This window comes from Drosophila guanche, unplaced genomic scaffold, assembly GCF_900245975.1.
Source record: "Drosophila guanche unplaced genomic scaffold, DGUA_6, whole genome shotgun sequence".
NCBI classification, from domain to species: Eukaryota; Metazoa; Arthropoda; class Insecta; order Diptera; family Drosophilidae; genus Drosophila; species Drosophila guanche.
The window spans coordinates 9,513,046-9,531,111 of NW_022995744.1; the positions used below are offsets into that span (position 1 = coordinate 9,513,046).

General features: G+C 48.8%; 5 protein-coding genes across 10 annotated transcripts in view; 3 read left to right on the forward strand and 2 right to left on the reverse strand.

Annotated features, from left to right (window-relative positions):
• Positions 1-622: 622 nt before the first annotated feature.
• Positions 623-2,604, forward strand: LOC117580153 (putative alpha-L-fucosidase). The gene is made up of 6 exons (XM_034266467.1): positions 623-943; positions 1,008-1,149; positions 1,202-1,308; positions 1,374-1,850; positions 1,903-2,321; positions 2,384-2,604. Exons 1-6 carry the CDS (start codon positions 721-723, stop codon positions 2,486-2,488), a joined length of 1,473 nt encoding a protein of 490 aa, XP_034122358.1. The 5' UTR covers positions 623-720; the 3' UTR covers positions 2,489-2,604.
• Positions 2,605-2,733: 129 nt separating this feature from the next.
• On the reverse strand, positions 2,734-3,814 carry LOC117580552 (salivary glue protein Sgs-3-like). Its single transcript, XM_034267152.1, has 3 exons — positions 3,682-3,814; positions 3,439-3,592; positions 2,734-3,384 (listed from the first exon to the last, which is right to left on the reverse strand). Exons 1-3 carry the CDS (start codon positions 3,704-3,706, stop codon positions 3,024-3,026), a joined length of 540 nt encoding a protein of 179 aa, XP_034123043.1. The 5' UTR covers positions 3,707-3,814; the 3' UTR covers positions 2,734-3,023.
• A 477-nt stretch (positions 3,815-4,291) lies between these two features.
• Positions 4,292-8,179, forward strand: LOC117580152. The gene is made up of 6 exons (XM_034266466.1): positions 4,292-4,496; positions 5,149-5,334; positions 6,586-6,822; positions 6,893-6,944; positions 7,012-7,722; positions 7,788-8,179. Exons 2-6 carry the CDS (start codon positions 5,155-5,157, stop codon positions 8,123-8,125), a joined length of 1,518 nt encoding a protein of 505 aa, XP_034122357.1. The 5' UTR covers positions 4,292-4,496; positions 5,149-5,154; the 3' UTR covers positions 8,126-8,179.
• Positions 8,180-8,583: 404 nt separating this feature from the next.
• LOC117580155 (salivary glue protein Sgs-3) lies at positions 8,584-15,462 on the forward strand. 3 transcript variants are annotated; one of them, XM_034266473.1, is made up of 3 exons: positions 8,584-8,670; positions 8,760-9,101; positions 15,159-15,462. In XM_034266473.1, exons 1-3 carry the CDS (start codon positions 8,646-8,648, stop codon positions 15,278-15,280), a joined length of 489 nt encoding a protein of 162 aa, XP_034122364.1. In that variant the 5' UTR covers positions 8,584-8,645; the 3' UTR covers positions 15,281-15,462. The 3 variants fall into 3 exon arrangements, with proteins under 3 accessions (XP_034122364.1, XP_034122363.1, XP_034122362.1); XM_034266472.1 differs by lacking the exon at positions 15,159-15,462 and having other exon boundaries at positions 8,585-8,670; positions 8,760-9,555; XM_034266471.1 differs by lacking the exons at positions 8,584-8,670; positions 8,760-9,101 and adding an exon at positions 14,653-14,750 and having other exon boundaries at positions 14,808-15,462.
• The window catches only part of LOC117580151 (MOB kinase activator-like 2), a 33,149-nt gene continuing 25,841 nt past the window's right edge, over positions 10,759-18,066 (reverse strand). For 2 of the 4 annotated variants that reach the window (XM_034266465.1, XM_034266461.1), the window contains exons 2-4: positions 13,366-13,526; positions 12,026-12,122; positions 10,759-11,967 (exon numbers count right to left, since the gene is read on the reverse strand). In XM_034266465.1, the coding sequence (XP_034122356.1) occupies positions 10,902-11,967; positions 12,026-12,122; positions 13,366-13,526 (1,324 nt within the window). In that variant the 3' untranslated portion in view covers positions 10,759-10,901. Of the gene's footprint in view, positions 11,968-12,025; positions 12,123-13,365; positions 13,527-13,624; positions 13,965-16,898; positions 16,976-18,066 lie in introns of those variants that run through there. The other 2 variants (XM_034266463.1, XM_034266464.1) reach the window with 2 other exon arrangements.

Genomic DNA, 18,066 nt, shown 5'->3' on the forward strand with positions numbered 1-18,066 from the left:
TTAGGTTGTTGTAATTATAGAAAAATATGTTACCATTCCACAAGTACTGGAACAGCTGGTGGCATTAAGTAAATGTAAACAACAAAATGGATATAACAGTTATAAGTGTATAACAGTACAATGTTGGCACATTGGATGAGGAATTCTTTTGTGCTTCACAAACAACCCAACAATTCGACTAAACCCTAATCTGGCAGTGTATAATTAGCAGGCGTCGGAAGACTGCCAAACCTGTTTACACATTAGAAAAGCTGATAAATGAAACGAGTACCCAGTCCGGCCAGAAATCTCTTATCAACATTTTGGCTGTGCTCCGGAAATCTACGGCTGTGTTTACACAGGCCACGCACACAAACACACACACACGAACACACACGCAGGCAGAGTCAAAGTCATGCACGCACAGACATGCACGAGAAGCGCCGGCAATTGCATTCCAGCCTCTCACACTGGAAGCCGGGCTTCAGCTTCGGCCTCTGCTAGCAGCTTCGGCTTCGAGCTCCGCTATAAGCGGCGCATACGAGCGGCGCTCGGCACAGTTGTGCTGCGAGCGTGCAGCGAGCCAGAGCAGAGCAAAGCAAAGCAGAGAAGATCAGAGCAGAGCAAAGGCAAAGCAAAGCAGAGAAAATCAGAGCACAGCAGAGGAGAGCAAAGGCAGAGGCAGGGGCAGAGGCAAAGCACAGCCAGAACCGTACCGTATCCAGTGACTTAATTGAAGAAATGGGATGTGGATTTCGATTTCCCTTATGGCTGCTGCTCGCGGGCCTAGGGCTGATGGCACAGGGCATGGCACCGCGCACCCGCTACGAGCCGAATTGGGCCAGTCTGGACAAGAGGCCGCTGCCCCGTTGGTACGATGAGGCGAAGGTGGGCATATTTCTACACTACGGCGTATACTCAGTGCCGAGCTTTGGCTCCGAATGGTTCTGGCATAATTGGAAGAGTGAGTAAACACAAACACACACACACAGCTGGCAAGTGCTGGATTCGCTGAGTGTTTATTTCAGATTTGCGCACACCGGAGTACGTACAATTCATGCAGCGGAACTACAAGCCGGACTTTACTTATCAGGAATTTGCGGATGACTTTACAGCGGAGCTTTTCAATGCCACACAATGGGCGTTGCTGTTCAGAGATAGTGGAGCCAGGTAGGTGGCTCATCGATGCCCAGCAGACTGTTCAAGTTTCCCCTCCCCTCAGATATGTTGTACTCACCAGCAAGCATCACGATGGCTTCGCCTTGTGGCCCTCCAAGCACAGCTTCAGCTGGAACTCCATGGATGTGGGACCCAAGCGGGATATAGTCAGTGAGTAATCTGATTCATGGCACAGCGCTGGAGGCACGGCCTAAGTTCTCTTTGTACCCTTCCAGAGGAACTTGCCGCAGCCGTTCGCAGCGTTTCCGATCTTAAGTTTGGCCTTTACTACTCCCTCTTTGAGTGGTTCAATCGCCTGTGGATCGACGACAAGTTGCATCTTCTCATGCAGCACAGCTACGTGGATCAGAAGGTGCGTCCGGAGCAGCTGGAGCTGGTGCAGGAGTATCTGCCGGAGATCATTTGGTCGGACGGGGACTGGGAGGCACCCGCCAAGTACTGGAAATCCGAGGAGTTTATTGCCTGGCTCTACAACGACAGTCCCGTGCGGGACACGGTCGTGACCAACGATCGCTGGGGCATGGGCACAGCCTGCTCGCACGGCGACTTTTACAACTGCGCGGATCGCTTCAATCCGGGCGTGTTGCAGTCGCACAAGTGGGAGAATGCCTTCACGCTGGAGCGCAGCAGCTGGGGGCAACGCTTCGATGTTAGTTTGTCCAATTTCATGAGCTCCAAGGAGCTCATAAAGGGTACGTAAAAGCTGATCATACCTGATCGTAGCTGATGTTTCTATTGTTTCAGAAATCGTCACCACTGTGAGCTGCAACGGCAATGTTCTGATCAACGTGGGTCCCACCAAGTATGGCACCATTCAGCCCATCTTTGAGGAGCGCCTGCACGACTTGGGCCGCTGGCTGAAGCTCAATGGCGAGGGTGTCTATGGCAGCGTGCCCTGGCTCTATCAGAATGACACCGAGACGCCAAATGTGTGGTACACACGTGGACAGCCTGAGGAGTCCAGTGGCAGCATCACCATCTACGCCTTTGTGCTGGACTATCCGTATGACACCAACGAGCTGGACATCCACCCGCTGGGCAAGGAGGTCACCATCAGCCGCAATGTGCACTTGACTGGCCTCGACTTTGGCACCGACGGCGAGGTGCTGACCAAACAGACGACGAAAGTCTCAATGCTGGGCATGGACAACACTGAAGTTCAGGTATGACTGAGGCTGATCTCTCCCGAGAGTTTTCTTCCAATAATCATCATTTCCATTCGCAGTGGAGCTCGAACCGCAACAAGCTGCACGTGAAGTTTCCGCCCAAGAACCACTTGGATAAGCGGGGCTTGGACTACGCCTGGACTTTGAAGATAACCATAACTTAGGATCTGCAAGTTGAAACAGTTTCCGAGGCTTTAATAATTGTATTTTTAGCCCCATCAGCATATACTTACTTACTTTCCCATGTTTCTACCTATAAATATCGAGTGACAAATGACAATTTTAGACGTGAGTTAACACTAGAACACAGAGGGAATGAGTGGAGGAGACTACATCTACGATTATATTCCAAATTCCGACTACCGATGCGTCAGGAATTCGTTCAATTAGGAATGGAAATATTATCAAATATTTTGCAACAGTATGAAATGATTGGAAGGCGACCAAAGTCAGCATTCCGCACGGGTTTATTATCTATAAAAAGTCAATTAAAACAACAGGAATGGATGAAGGTATAACAATTGTGGGTCAGAAGCATAGTCCACGGTGAGCAACGCAGGGATCGATCACAACAGGGCGCTAGCCTGAGGGACGCTTGGTGTGCTTCTAAGTGGGTCAAAATCGTTGTCCAGGACGAGCAGGCAGGGATCGGATCACAACGGGTAGTAGGAGTGGGAGTGGGTTGAAGGAATTTCCAGCTTACAGCATCCAATTCTTTTCTCCGCACACGCACTGGCGAATCCTGCGCTCAATGTTGCGCACATTGTTGATCAGCTCCTGGCAGAGATGCTCCCTTTCGGGGCATCCATTGCAGGCAGAACCACCCGGACCGCATACGCTGCATGTAGGCTTCTTGGTGGTGGTGGTGGGCCTGGTGGGCCTGGTGGGCCTGGTGGGCCTGGTGGGCCTTGTGGGCCTGGTGGGCCTGGTGGGCCTAGTGGGCCTAGTGGGCCTGGTGGGCCTAGTGGGCCTGGTGGGCCTGGTGGGCCTGGTGGGCCTAGTGGTGCTTCTTGTTGTTGGCTTGCAAGTGGTTGTTGTTGTTGTTGTCGTGCAAGGTGTTGTGGTTGTTGTTGTTGGCCTGCAAGTGGTTGTTGTTGTTGTTGGCCTGCATGTGGTTGTTGTTGGCCTGCATGTGGTTGTTGTTGGCCTGCAAGTGGTTGTTGTTGTCGGACAGGTGGTTGTTGTCCGGCAGGTGGTTGTTGTTGTACCTGGGCATCCACAATCCGAACCAGTGGCCAAATCGGCCAAGCTGATGAGCAGGATGCTCGCTGCAAATGTAGAAATGTGAAGAGGATAAAGAATAAAGGATACAAATGGATTATTAACCGATCCTTTGTCGGGTCTCTGCGCTACTTACCGATGATGGCAATGGTCAGCTTCATGTTCTCGTGTTAATTGACTCGTTCAGGTGAGGAGATGCCACAGACTGATGCCTTTCTTGGTGCAGGCTTCCCTTTTTATGGGCCCATTTAGGGCCAGACATGGATCCATGTGCTAAAAATGGACGTACCATTTGTCGAAATGCAAATATTAACTTGAACGAAAAAGGGTTCCCCTTTATCATTTCCAGCCAAAATTCAGCTTAAAATTCGAAGCTCCCAAGTACCAAAACGTTCAACAGTTTTTACAGCTGTAAAGGAAGATATCTCCTATTGATGTTCTTTTAGCAATTATTTGTTCAACATTTTAATGCAAATGTTTTAATAGTTTTTAGCAGAAATAAACAGAGTTTAATAGCTGGCAAGGGTATACCTTGGAGTTGCTCGAGAAAACTTATTAAAATTTCAATCAATATTTGCAATGTTTGCCTGCATCTTTGGCCGCCACTTTTGGTCGCATCTAATACGAAGCGCTCCTCTGTGCAACTGCGAATCGTTCTTCATTTCGAGTTCGGCTCTCGTGACTCATTGAAGCGGCGGGCGCCTTCGTTGCCGCCTTGAGCTCGGCTCTGGCTTGGCTTGGCCGCCACTCGTTCAGCGTTTCTTGGCGACGATAGACGCGTCTTCGGCTGCGCTTCGGTTCGGTTCGGTTCGGTTCGGCTTCGGTTAGCTTTGATTCTGGTTCAATTTCGCTTCGTTGGAGTTGCCCTTTGCCGCTGCGTTTGCGTGTCGCCCATAGAACTGATTTGTCAGGACACCCCAGCAGAGGGCGGGCCGAGTGCGCAAATAATTGGTGGGTGTTGGAGATCAAAGAGCTGCCTGAACTGTGTGTGTGTGTCCCCTCTGGGTCCGCTATCTGTGTGTTTGTGTTTATGTTTGATCGAGATAAAGTTGCTGTTTGCCTTCAAACTGTCATTTAATCTGCAAGAATCTGCAAGGGCATTCTTGTGCCGCGACTAATGAGTGCCATTGAATGGGAATCCATATGGATATGGAGGCAAGGAATCGCTTACCCCGTGTGGCCCCATTGTAGATGTCTATCTGTGGCACACAGGGAGCGGCAAGCAGCCAATCGACAACAGACAACAGACAACAGACAATCGCTGCCTAATTGGTGGGGACCACCCATCATTGGCATTGCAGCAGGATTTTTCGCCATTAATCCGCTGCCACAGATCTCTCTCTCTCTCTCTGTTGTGGAATTTGGCTTGCCGCATAATAAATATCGATCCATATGCAAAGTGTTCCGGGAAACGTCAGTCGCTGGTCACTCGATCTCCGCCGCGAGGGGCCTGGCGCCGAAACCTGACCTGCGATCGGGTTCAAAGGCCCCTTACCCATTGCCATTTCTTTGATTTCTGCTGAGTGTGGCTGAATGATTCACTGATTCACCCTCGTAAACGTTTCATAAATGCAAAATCTACTTTTTGTATCATTTCTGCCAGCTGCCCATGGAGTCCGGAGCAGCAGCAGCTGGAGGGGATGTGGATGCCGCCAGCGCCCAGTCTCAGCCACAGCCACAGCCACAGCCACAGCCCAATCAGGCCACACAAATTACCTCCATCGATGGCTTCTTCAATCGCAAACGCGGACGTCCGCCCAAGAATCGTTTTGTGGAGGTCTACAAGAGCGTAAGTAGATTTGGGCGGGCATTTGGGCAGGGATTTTGACCCACTTGAGACTCCTTTTTGGTGTGTCTGGTTCAAGCTGCAGCTTGGAATTTAGTTGGCCTCCCCGCGGAGCCCTAATGCGGCATTTGCTTTTTGCCATATTCGTCATATTAATATTGACAACGAGTGTTTCCGCATTTAAGCGTCGAACGTCGAACGTTTTGTGCTTTTAACTGTCATTTTTATAATTTCTACATTTTTGCTGCTGTTGCTGTTGTCGATCGCTGGGCCGAGGCACACACGCACCACAGCCCACGCGTCCACAGTCCCATACCCTCCCAGGTACACACACACACACACACACATTCATTGGTTGTCTCTCTGTGCTCTGTGCTCGGTGCTCTGTGCTCGGTGTGGATAAACAATCACATTTGAATAAGTATTTTTTGTCCATTGCCATTTGCGGCATTCTTTTGGGGAAATAAAACCCCGTCTGCCGCGTATCCACGTATCATAGTGCCTGACCCAAATCGGTGCATTCGGAATGTGGGGGGGAATCTGTGCATGTGCAAGGGCCTAGACGGAACACTTGAGCCCAGTCCGTTCAATCTCCATAATAATCATAATTGTAATAATAATAATTCCCCACACACAAAACGAATAAGGTGTGCGTATACCTCGGCCTGGTGGCAAACTCGTTTCATTGTCTCTCAATGGTTTTTTCGGTGTAATTATTGTGGCGAGCCAACACACACACAGCCCATGCACTCTATACACACGAAAGAGTTCTGCTGGAAGTTCCCATATACAATCTATAGACATATTCCACTCTTCTCCTGCAATCATCACTTCCAGCTGCGGGGAATACCTCAATCTTGCTTCCCAATCAGCACTTTCGCAACATTTCTGTAGCGCTTTGAAGGCTCAGGCTTTTTGCTCAGGCTCTCTCGGTTATCTATCAAACTGGTAGGGTAGGGTATCCCATAGTTCGTTTTCTGTGTTCCCTGGTTGTTGCCTTTTGCTTTGCTTCTATCTCTGTTTCGCTTTATTATTGATTTGATGCGTGAACAAAATTCAAATAGTGACATTTTGGGCCAGCGACAAACATTAACAGTAATTTCGGAAACAATAAACTGGCTGCGCGGTTTGTCATAAATCCAAAATCACAGAACGGAAAACACCGAAAAATATGAGGGGAATAATGCCACATTTATGGGCTGGGGAATTTGCTGATTGGACAACCCTTTAGAGGTTTGCTTTTGCGTTCAACAGGCGCAGCATTGCCCACAGGCCATCTTTACCAGCTTCAAGTTGGAGAGAAGCGAGCACGCGGCTGCTCCAACTGCCGCGCCGAGTGGCGCCTCAATGGCAGAGAGCGCAGCCACAGATCTCAGCCCCAGTCGTAGCCGCAAGCGGAGTCGCGTCTGGGCCAGCACACAACACGAGGAGACGAGCACACGAAGTCACGCTCAGGTTCAAGCACTCGGCCCCCAGGAAGCTACAGCACAGGTAGGATATTGATAGATTTATCGATAGTTTCCATGGTCCCTAAGCGATATTTTTTGCGTTATCCTTGCAGCCACTTGCACACTCCCTAGAGACAGCAACATCCAACCCGTACCGGGTCTCGGGTGAGTCAAACTCGTCAGTGGCTTGGCACAAAGCCCAGCTAATTGTTGTGCCCCTCGCTCCTTCCAGTTGTTCGCGCGGCAGGCACTTTCTATCCGGAGAATGCCTGCGCCGCACACCAGCCCGAAGCGGCGGAGAGGAGCAGCCGGCGGGAGCCCGACTTGGAGCTGGACCAGCCCGAAGATCTGAGCATGCGCCACGTGCAGCCGGCAGCGGCTGCGGCTGCGGCTGCAGCTGCGGGTTTGAACTTGAATCTGCTGCAGTTCAAGCAGCTGATTGACCTTTACCAACGGCAGGTGCTGCTGCCCAGCTTTTTGGCCGCTGCCAGTCAGCCGTTGCCAGCGCTGGACATGCGCCTGCTGCTGGAGAATGCCGCACAACAAAAGCTGATGCTGATCAATGCGGCGGCTGCGAGTGCAGCAGCGGCAGTCAGTGCCACAGCGGAGGCGCCACCAGTAACGGTAACCGTAACGCCGCCTCGTCCAGCCACAAAACGCACGCGGGATCACGACATACCCAGCGGCTACCTGAAGTTTCGCTTCAACGAGGATTGCGGCTTCGAGCGGTGTGGCTATAGGAACCACCAGTCGCACTTCCACTGCAACCGACGGGACTGCCACTACAGTTTCTGCGACAAGACACGCTTCGTGCAGCACACGGCGCGGCACGACCGCATGGACACGCTGATGGGCGATGATTTTCAGCAATTTCGAGCCAATATGCGATGCGGCGTGGCCAGTTGCAGCTATGCCGCAGGCTACTCCGAAGAGCAGCGCAGAGGTTAGAGTCCAACGCGTTCCCTAACTGATGCCCCACTAAACCACCCCCCCTTAACCCACTTGCAGCATCCCCGGGGGCCGCAGCCTTGAGGAAAACTTCCCACTTTCACTGCCGCAAGTGCGAGTACGTCTGCACGGACTCCAACAAGGTGGTGGCCCATCGACGACTGCATCAGCGGCTGGACTATGTGCGCTCTGCGGGCTTTCGCAAGTTCACCAGCAATGAGGCATGCAACGCGCCGGCTTGCAGCTATGCGCTGCGGCACACCCACTACCATTGTATCAGCTGCAACTGCAGCGTCCTCTCGCGGGCACAACTGGCGGCACACAAGCACAGGCCGGCGGGAGCGGACAGCGGACAGCGGACAGCGGACAGAGACGCAACCCTAGCAACTAGCAGCTAGCCCTTAGACCCTTAGCACTTGTAAATCAAATTAGAGGCCCGCGAATGGAATGAATTGAGTCAAGATACAAATAAATGAAAAATGTACATACCCATAAATATAATTCCTATGAATCAGCTCCATCTTTATACTAAATATCCAAGCTTAGTTGGGGCAAAGGCGATTCGATGAAAGCTGTGAAGATGGCAGGACATGAATATTTGATCTGTTATGCCATGGACCATGTACCATACACCAGTTACCATTTACCATGGACATTCACATCCACATTTATTAATAAATTATTGACTTTCAGTTACTTTCGGCCTTCTGCTGTTCCAGAACTTTGTGGAGCTGTAACATATTTTTCTATAATTATCGTTCAAGTTTATATTTGCATTTCGACAAATGTTTCGTCCATTTTTGGCACATGGATCCATGTCTAGCCCTAAATGGGCCCATAAAAAGGGAAGCCTGCACCAAGAAAGGCATCAGTCTGTGGCATCTCCTCACCTGAACGAGTCAATTAACACGTAAAAACATGAAGCTGACCATTGCCATCATCGGTAAGTAGCGCAGAGACCCGACAAAGGATCGGTTAATAATCCATTTGTATCCTTTATTCTTTATCCTCTTCACATTTCAACATTTGCAGCGAGCATCCTGCTCATCAGCTTGGCCGATTTGGCCACTGGATCGGATTGTGGATGCCCAGGTACAACAACAACCACCTGCCGGACAACAACCACCTGTCCGACAACAACCACCTGCCGGACAACAACAAGAAGAACCACTCGCAGGACAACAACCACTTGCAGGCCAACAACAACAACCACAACACCCTGCACGACAACAACGACGACAACCACTTGCAAGCCAACAACAACAACCACCAAGAGGACAACTCGCAGAACCACCAGAAGGACCACCAGAAGGACCACCACCAGGCCCACCACCACCACCAAGAAGCCTACATGCAGCATATGCGGTCCGGGTGGTCCAGCCTGCAAGGGATGCCCCGAAAGGGAGAATCTCTGCCAGGAGCTGATCAACAATGTGCGCAACCTGGAGCGCAGGATTCGCCAGTGCGTGTGCGGACAAAAGGATTGGTTGATGTAAAGTGGATCAACTTTCAGCCTCCGAAACCCTGTTGTGATTATGCGAACTCTGACTGCTCGAACTGGACCACGATTTTGAACCACCAAGAAGCCCACAACCAAGAGTCCCTGTGTTGATCAACACAACATTGAGCGCAGGAAGTAAATCATCCTTCAGCCAACTCCCTGTTGTGATCGATGCCTGCGTTGCTCAACTTGGACTACGCTTCTGTCCCACAATTGTTATACCTTCATCCATTCCTGTTGTTTTTAATTGACTTTTTAACGATATTAAACCCGTGCGGAATGCGGACTTTGGTCGCCGCCTTCCAATCATTTCATACTGTTGCAAAATATTTCATAATTTGTTTTTCATTGGAGAAAATTCGATTGCAAACGAAAGAGTCGATCTTCAGTCCATGGACTATTGCTTGACTTCAGTTATAGAACGATGAATGAATCTTCCAGGGTATCGGAAAGTATTTGTTTTAGCAATAAAACAATTCGCCTAAATTGAACATAACAGTTTACATATTTTATTATCTCTCTTCAATGCTTCTCATAGCTTTTGCATTCGTTTGTTTTTTGTCTTTGTTGCAGCTGCTGCTTGCACCTTTCGGTGCACTATTGATAGCTCAACACTCCTGCAGATCATTTTGCTCAACTGCGAGTGCTTGGTGTGTTCTCTTGTGTTCTCTTGTGTTCATTTTAGTGGACAGTTGTTTGAGATTTTTGTTTGTGGAATTTGTTATCTACATGGGGAGAGGTGTACCACGCCTAACATTTGTTTTGTTTTCTTTTTGGCTGCTAAAAATGCTAATCGTAATCGTTTTTCGTTCTTAATGGGTTTGGGAATCGACACAGCTCTTTGCTGTTCTTTGGTTAAAATATTTCGTGCATACTTTTAGGCGGCCGCGCCGCAGTCGGTGAAGGTGTCAACTTTGGTGCATACTCTGCGGCTCGGAATGCATGTTTAGAGTTACGAGAGGTACGTGCTTATTTTTGTATATTTTATGCCCGCTCCCAAACAGCCGCACAGTTAGAGCAATGCCGAGAATACTCTATCACACAATGCACAGATTGCACAAACAAGAACAAATTCCAACACATTCTAAAACATTGGCTTAAATTGCTGTGGGGACGTGGACTATGTTAAAATTTCAATACACACGCTTGTCCCCTTATCCTGGTAAAATCCTTGCTCTTCCAGCTGGCTTTTGTATACATTTTTCATAGAACTTTTTGTGGCTGTTTTACTCTTGTTTTTGTTTGTGACACGATGTGGTTTGGCTGACGGTTCTAAAAGTACTATCCAGTAAGCAGAAGCGACAAACTGTCTAAACACTAATTTGCTTTTGCTTTTGCTTTTGCTTGCAGCACTCTATACATTTATGGTTTGGTACATAATCTAGTTCAACGTGCTACCCGAGAAACTTATGCAACTACTAAATAATGTCTCACAATATTTATCTCTCTCTCTCTTTAGCATATTTTTGTGGCTCTTTCTTTGCTTATTTTGTGGCTCTTTCTATGCCTTTGCTTTTGCTTTTCGTTTTCGTTTGTTTTCTGTTTTTTTTGTTTGTTTATTATTTTTACAATATTTTCAACTTTAGGATCATAGAAGTAACATTAAATAACATTTTTGCGTAACTCTAATATTTCTAATGTTTTTTGTTGTTGTTGTTTTGTGGCTGCTCCTTTCATGCCGTTGAGGATGCTGCAGACGTTGCAGCTCCTTGCCCGCCACTAGCCGCCGCCACCGCCGCCGCCACATTGCCACCACCGGCACCCACCGCATTGCACTGTATGAGGCCGGATGCCGGCGCCTGATGATGCCCATGGCCGTGATGGCCGTGATGATGCTGGTGATGATGCTGGTGGTGGTGATGGTGGTGTAGGTGATGGTTCAGATTGTGGTTATTGTTATTATTGTTGCTAAAGTTTAAATGTAATGCGCCCGCGCCATTGTTCAGGGCCGCTGAGGAGACGGCACCGTCCTCTGACGTCGCTGCCTGAGGAACCGCCGAGGTGCAGTACCGCGTTGTATCACCAAATTCGCCGCTGGTCAGGTCGCCCAGTATGCCGCCGAGTAGGCCACTGCTGCCGGCTGGCTTGCAGCCCGCACCGGCCTCCGGCTGGGTGCAAATGGGCGGCGCCGCCGCATCCCCATCGATGAGAGAGGCTGACGCCGAGGCGTTTGTGGTGTGGCTGTTGCTGTTGCTGTTGCTTTGTGAATTGACATGCAGCGCCTCCGCGGACGAGGTGCTGTTGCTGGTGCTGCTGCTATTGTTGTGCTGCGGCTGATCGCAGCCTGCGCTGGCTGCGGCAGCAACGACCGGCGGCGAGGACGAGGAGGAGGAGTGCTCGTGCACCGACGATGACGACGTATCCTGGCCGCCGCTGTCGTCGGTGAGGCGTAGGGCCACCTCCAGGTCGCGCAGCACATCCGTCTCCTTCTCGTCGATCAAGTTGAAGCGCCGATGCAGGGCGGTGAGGTGCGCAAACGTCAAATTTAGATGGGTGTGCAAGCCGAGCAGCGCAATTTCTCGGAAATGCGCCGCATACAGATGCGCTATCACATGGAATTGCAAGCGTAGGATCTTCCGCGCTATCGACTCGAACGACCCAGGGAACTCGTTCGCATATTTGGTTGGGAATATCGACTCATCGCTGACCGTCTTCTGTGTGAATGTCATCACATAGTCGATGTACTGAGGCGCCGCCACGCGCGTCTTCTTGCCCTTCTCATCGAACCATAAGTACGTTCTGCAAGGAAGATTTATTACAATTCGTTTGGCCATTAAAGGAGTGTGTCAGAGCTTACCTGTTGCCTGGTCCAGTCATGTCTGCGCAACCGGATTGTGTACAAAATTCACTGATAGTTCCATAAACCAAATTCACATGCTCAAAGAGAGCCAGAGCTGCAAGGAGATGGAGAGTGTGGCCATTGGATTAGAGATTTGTGGGATTAGAAATGGTTTTGGCCGCAAGAGCAGCAAGAGGCTTCAGCGAGTATTCATTATATGAATGAATCGAGCATCGACTCCGGGCAGCAATGGCAGCAATCGATGGCTGAGTGTGGGTGTTGCTGCCGCCTTTGGGTTGCTTTATGGCAGCTACAATTCTGCTGACACATAGCCAATTAGTCGCCTCACTTTGCTGGCAACAAAGAGCCGTGTAATTTGTATAGCAGCAGCGGCAGAAGATTACTTACAGGATGATGTAATTTCTCAGATATCGATTCTCGCCCCGTTCAATGGCAAGAGGCAAATGCAAACACAAATAAAGCAGCGGGCGGCGGGCGGCGGGCGGCGGTCTGGGCGAGTTAATTAATATGTGACTCACAGCAGGACGGCCAGGGGGATAACAGATTAGATGATGATACTTCATTATGTATGCATAAAGAAAGATAAAGAGGGTTTCAGTAGGGTCTAGGGCAGCTTTTGGTGCGTGGTGCTGTGATGGGAAACTGTCTCGAAAGGGAACCACAGCTGAGGGAGCACCAAAAGCATGTTTAACCATGGAAAACAGAGACCTAAATCTTTTCTATATCTCATCCAGATCTCCGCTATCGTTCAGACTGCTCGGCGGGTTCATTGGCTTGGCTAATCCACAGCGCATCGATCGTTAGACGTTCGGGTTCTAACGCTGCTCACTGCCGCGGCCAAGGCCGCTGCGAAATTGCGATTAGGCTAGCAAAATCAGCTGACGCAGCTGTGGGACTCTGCCGCTGCCTGTGGGACTCGTTAAAACTCATTTATAAATCACACGATAAAGCTGGGGCGCAACAATAGCTGCCTTGGTAGACGTGAATAAATCAAAGGCAATTCGTAAACAAAAACAAACAGAGAACCACAAAAGATTGCAAGCTTGAAACGATTTCGAAATGCTCTTTTTGGGGGCAAGATAAAGTGAGCAAAATGAGCTAAAAAATGCCTTGTTTAAGCCTTTCTTTAATGCATTTAAAATTTGAATTTTGGAGCTATAATTTAACACTTAAAACAAAGCCTAAACCGTGTCTTAGCTGCTCAGAGTTTAGCCCCTTTGTTAGTGTAAAAATCACGTGAGTAAAAAGCGCAAACTTCGGGCCAGAGAACAACGCGAATGATGAATAATGAATGATGAATACTTGAAACAGGGGGGGCTGTTTGGACTGCTACTTACTGTGTGACGCCAACCATTCGTTGTAGTCCAAGCCGGCGGGCAGATCCACCAAGGCTTTGAGATCAGCTTCAGGTAATTTACGTTCTAGGACACTCTCCTCCAAATACAATTTGGTGTCTGTTGAATTTTGATCGCCATCGCGTTCCTTGCGACGAGCCTTGCTGCAAAGACGCAAAAAAGACGAGAATTTCAATTAGTTTTGGGCCACACTTTTGCTGGGAGAATTATTATCATATATTTTTGGGGGCCGAATTCTCACCCAGCTACGCATAGAAATGTATCAACAGAGTCCTGTGCATAGCGATACAGTGTGCCTATTGTATCACCAATTTTAGCGGGTATTGTCGTCACTTGCCACATAAAACGCGCCGTTTTCAATAAACATTTAATCACATAGGATGAGGGCGGTGGCGGTGGGACCGTTGCTGCTGCACTGCCACTGGCACTGGCACTGGCAGCACCACTTTTTAGCTTTGATTTTGTTTCCGTTATGGACTCGAATGTTACACCCGCTTTTCGTTGTGTTGTTGGCACCTTTGAGCTTAAAGTTTCTTTCATTTTTTGGTTTGGTTACATTGCTTTGGTCATCATCCTGCCTCCTGCACAGGGGGGAAAACACTAAGCAAAAGTTTCCACGACTCCCAACCCAACCAAACCGCACCGATCGTGTGCCCCAAGTGACGCGTTTCAAATGTCTCTCGCGAGAGAGTTGTGTTTGTCGCTGGCAAGCGGCAGAGCAATCGCAGGGGCAAGTTCGGTCGTTCTTAGAGGCGATAAACATGTCTCGAAATGGACCTCAGAGCAGATTCAAATGTGCCTTGAAAATTAGCTACTAAGCAGAGACCCAAGGCAATGAATCATGCTGCAGAATTGTGTACACATTTTAGTTCTATGATTTTTGCCGCAGCATTTAAAGTAGTTCGAGGATCGAGAACAATTGTGAGTGAAGATTGCCAATGTGGCAGCCCTCCCTGCACTTTCCGCACACTGGCAGCACTCCCCAGCGTTGCCAGCCTGCAGCTGTGCCTAGTAAAGGAAGGCTGCCACTATTGCATGGCCCCGAAGCAACCTTGAACTTGGGCGCACACGCGTCCCACGCAGTGCCCCAATGTTGGCACGTTTCGCTATTCTTAGCCCTCGATCAGGCCGCAGTTCGGGTTTATTTGCTCTACAGACAAATGGTTTTTGATCCATTTTTATCAAGTTGCTGTGTAAACGACACTGAAATAATACGTGTAGCCAGGCTGGTCGGCGGATGGGTGGCCTATAAAAGCCCAAGGCTGCCCCAAGAAAGGCATCAGTTTGTGGCTTCACAGTTTGAGCAGAAGTTAATCCCAGTTACGAGACAGAAACCAACATGAAGACCACCATTGCATGCGCCATTGGTGGGTAGTGTCGGAGCTGGACTTTGAATTTAAATCAATTTTCGTTGCACTTTACAGCGAGCATCCTGCTCATCAGCTTGGCTGATCTGGCCACAGGATCGGCGTGTGGATGCCCAGGTACAACAACAACCACTTGCAGGCCAACAACAACCACTTGCAGGCCAACAACAACCACTTGCAGGCCAACAACAACGACAACAACACCATGCACGACAACAACCACTTGCAGGCCAACAACAACAACCACAACACCTTGCACGACAACAACAACAACAACCACTTGCAAGCCAACAACAACAACCACCAAGAGGACAACTCGCAGAACCACCAGAAGGACCACCAGAAGGACCACCACCAGGCCCACCACCACCACCAAGAAGCCTTCATGCGGCTCCTGCGGTCCGGGTGGTCCAGCCTGCAAGGGATGCCCCGAAAGGGAGAATCTCTGCCAGGAGCTGATCAACAATGTGCGCAACCTGGAGCGCAGGATTCGCCAGTGCGTGTGCGGACAGCCCAGCTGGCAGATGTAAGAGCCAGAGACGATCCTGACACTGATCCTGAACCGATCTTCTCACATGATCCAACCCCTGACTGTGCACGGACAATGATTTTGAATTTGTTTTAGTTAAGTTATTTTTGGAGTTTGTTAAATTTGTTAAAGTTTGTAAATGAATTCATTAATAAATAAATAAAGTGGAGCGAGGCAACGACTGAGGATCAGTCGCTTGCCACTTCGTTCATGATTTTTTGTGCAAATATTAAAAGAAAAATAATATTATTTATTATTTGAGGGGAATAGCAAATATATCAAAGGGAAGACTGCAGCAATTCTGAGTTAAAAATTAACTTAAACTATTCCAAATGCCTCGAAGCTCATTTGATCTGAATTTTAAGTTCCAAAAAAACTGCCAACAAACAAATTTATGTGCTCGTAAATCCTATCAAAAAGGAATCAACAATTTCTGTTCTACTTTTTCATTTGTTTATACAAAAGGGAAAGAACCAAAAAGAAAAGTGCGTAGCGCGGTGCCATGAATGGCGGAGAGCCAGAACACACATTTGTTTATCAGCAGAGTGGAGTTGGTTTTTGGGCACTTAAAAAATAAACCCACTTGTGATTATAATTATGCCTACGACACAAACCCCCCCACCGGCGAGCGTCCGCCCTTCCTCACAGACCAAGCACAAAAAGCGCGGCGAGCCAGCGGAGCGTGCTGATAAAGCTACAAAATGCTGAGCAAAGCACATATCCATGTACAGCAGAGGTCAACCAAATAGGACAAAATAATTACGAGACTTTGGGCAGGTAGATTCGAACATTTGTAAGCGCTAGAAGTTTGATTTTTCCTGCTTTTGACTTTGTTTCTCCTTTATTATTGCTCTGCCAGTCACTATTTTTGTGCCCCTGGCTGTGTGTAATGGCTATGGCATTTCTGCGCATTTGTTTTTCCAATTTTCCAGCTGTGAGGCAGCCAGGCATGGGCACCCCCACACCCACCAACGAGCAGGCAACTTCCCAGTTGCCGTCGCAGCTTATCCAACCTCCACCCTGCCAACTACCCCCCCTCTACCACTCCCTATCTGTCTGTAGATAATGAAAATGCTTGGTGCCCCGCATTGTCATTTAGGTTTGGAATTTGAATACTCCACGGACACCTGATGGTGGCGCCACTTGGGGGCAATAGGTTACCCAATAAGTGCCACAGAGTTAAGGATGCCACACCAAGATTGGCTGCGAGGTTGCCAGATGTGCATGGGGAAAGCTTAGCTTGAAGGTTGGCTCGCAGGGAAATACTGGAAGATCGCAAGGGAAGCCTCTAGAAAGTGCATGCCAAAGCTAAGGCCTTCCGTTGAACTTTTAGAGTGTGTTTTCTGTCAGTGTGTTTTATCGATTCGATAAGGAAATTAGCAGTAGTCGTGCGTCTCCGCTGAAGAAAAAGCTCCAGGCAACACGTGCGACAGGCTCTGGCTCGGGGCACTCATCGAGTGACATTTTTATGAGCGCCTCTCCTCATCGATCGTGGCTGCCATTTACCATTACCCCGCACGATAAGAGAATTTCACCACAAAAACACACACACACACACGGACAGTCACACGGACAGTCACATAAAGTAATTTGATTATTGTCCAACCCGCGCCACGCACCTCGTTTTGTGGTCACAGAGCAGTCCGCAAATATATTTGCACGTCAGGTTCTTGGTTCGCATTTCAGGTCGCCAAACGTCGCGACGCTTCAAGCGAAGACCCAAAACTGAAACTAAAACTAAAACTAAATTCCGCTAAAAGCGCAAACCCGAATCGAAGGCAGAAATATTTGCACCCCCTGGGCCGTGCATATAAAATAAATTGGAAACTTGAACACATCATTGGCCCGGACAGGAGCGTGCCAGGAGGAGAGAGAATTGCTCTGGGAATCAATTAGGCTTATGGAAAAAAAAGAGTCCAAGAAAGTATTTCCAATAATCCAATAAATGGTCAGCAGGAGGGGGGTGGGACCTGTCTCAATGATACATTTATTATGGCAGCAAAGTAAATGGAAATGAAACGGAACATATGGCAGACACACAGGGGGCATATGCAACGGCTCGAGACACCTACGGTTGGGCTGGGACATGGCCATGAGCACACATGTCGCTTCCCCCATGCCCATGCCCATGGGCATATCACTTCAGATAAGTGCAAGCAGCCCTTTACTTCCGCACCAAACAAAAAAACCAATCAGCGCGATATTGATCTATCAATTAAAAGGCTTTTGATGTGCCTGATCTCGGACAACGTTTGGGCATAAAACTCTGCACAATGACATCTGGCATAAATGCTGATATTTCGATTTATGACTGGAATGAGTAGTACTAAAGCTTGGGGTCTGTTTTGGATGATGAAATTCAGCAGGAAAACCGAACCGAAAATGACTAAACTACGCCCAGAAGAAGAAACAAGAGGCACAAGACAATGGAAAATGCTGTCCCTCCCTCCCCCTGGACCCCCTTTTCCCATAAACGCTATCAGTCGTCTCTGGGCGTCTATTTATGTGTCTGCTGGTGTGTGTGTGTGCATGTGGGCGGGTAATTGCTGTTGAAACTAAACTGCGACGCACGTTGTAAGTGTCCAAAGGTGTGGAAATTGCCATAGAGGGAGAGCGGGAGAGAGCATTACAATGATAAGTGAATAGCCATAAAAGAGCACAGGTACGATAAGATATAGGCTGGAACCAAAGCGAGAACCTGATCAGGCCACAACACAGCACAGAATTAATGTTGATGGGCTGCTGTTTTGGATGATGTAATGGCCAGCGAGCTCTTTGTGTGTCAGA

Coding starts and splice junctions, on each gene's coding strand:
- LOC117580153 (XM_034266467.1), top strand. CDS start 721: ATGGGATGTGGATTTCGATTTCCCTTATGGCTGCTGCTCGCGGGCCTA. Junction 944..1,007: donor GTTCTGGCATAATTGGAAGA/GTGAGTAAACAC, acceptor TGTTTATTTCAG/ATTTGCGCACACCGGAGTAC. Junction 1,309..1,373: donor ACCCAAGCGGGATATAGTCA/GTGAGTAATCTG, acceptor GTACCCTTCCAG/AGGAACTTGCCGCAGCCGTT.
- LOC117580552 (XM_034267152.1), bottom strand. CDS start 3,706: ATGAAGCTGACCATTGCCATCATCG. Junction 3,593..3,681: donor GCTGACCATTGCCATCATCG/GTAAGTAGCGCA, acceptor CTACATTTGCAG/CGAGCATCCTGCTCATCAGC. Junction 3,385..3,438: donor ACATGCAGGCCAACAACAAC/CACATGCAGGCC, acceptor AACAACAACCAC/AACACCTTGCACGACAACAA.
- LOC117580155 (XM_034266471.1), top strand. CDS start 14,723: ATGAAGACCACCATTGCATGCGCCATTG. Junction 14,751..14,807: donor CACCATTGCATGCGCCATTG/GTGGGTAGTGTC, acceptor TGCACTTTACAG/CGAGCATCCTGCTCATCAGC.
- LOC117580152 (XM_034266466.1), top strand. CDS start 5,155: ATGGAGTCCGGAGCAGCAGCAGCTGGAGGGGATGTGGATGCCGCCAGC. Junction 6,823..6,892: donor CCCAGGAAGCTACAGCACAG/GTAGGATATTGA, acceptor TTATCCTTGCAG/CCACTTGCACACTCCCTAGA. Junction 7,723..7,787: donor CTCCGAAGAGCAGCGCAGAG/GTTAGAGTCCAA, acceptor ACCCACTTGCAG/CATCCCCGGGGGCCGCAGCC.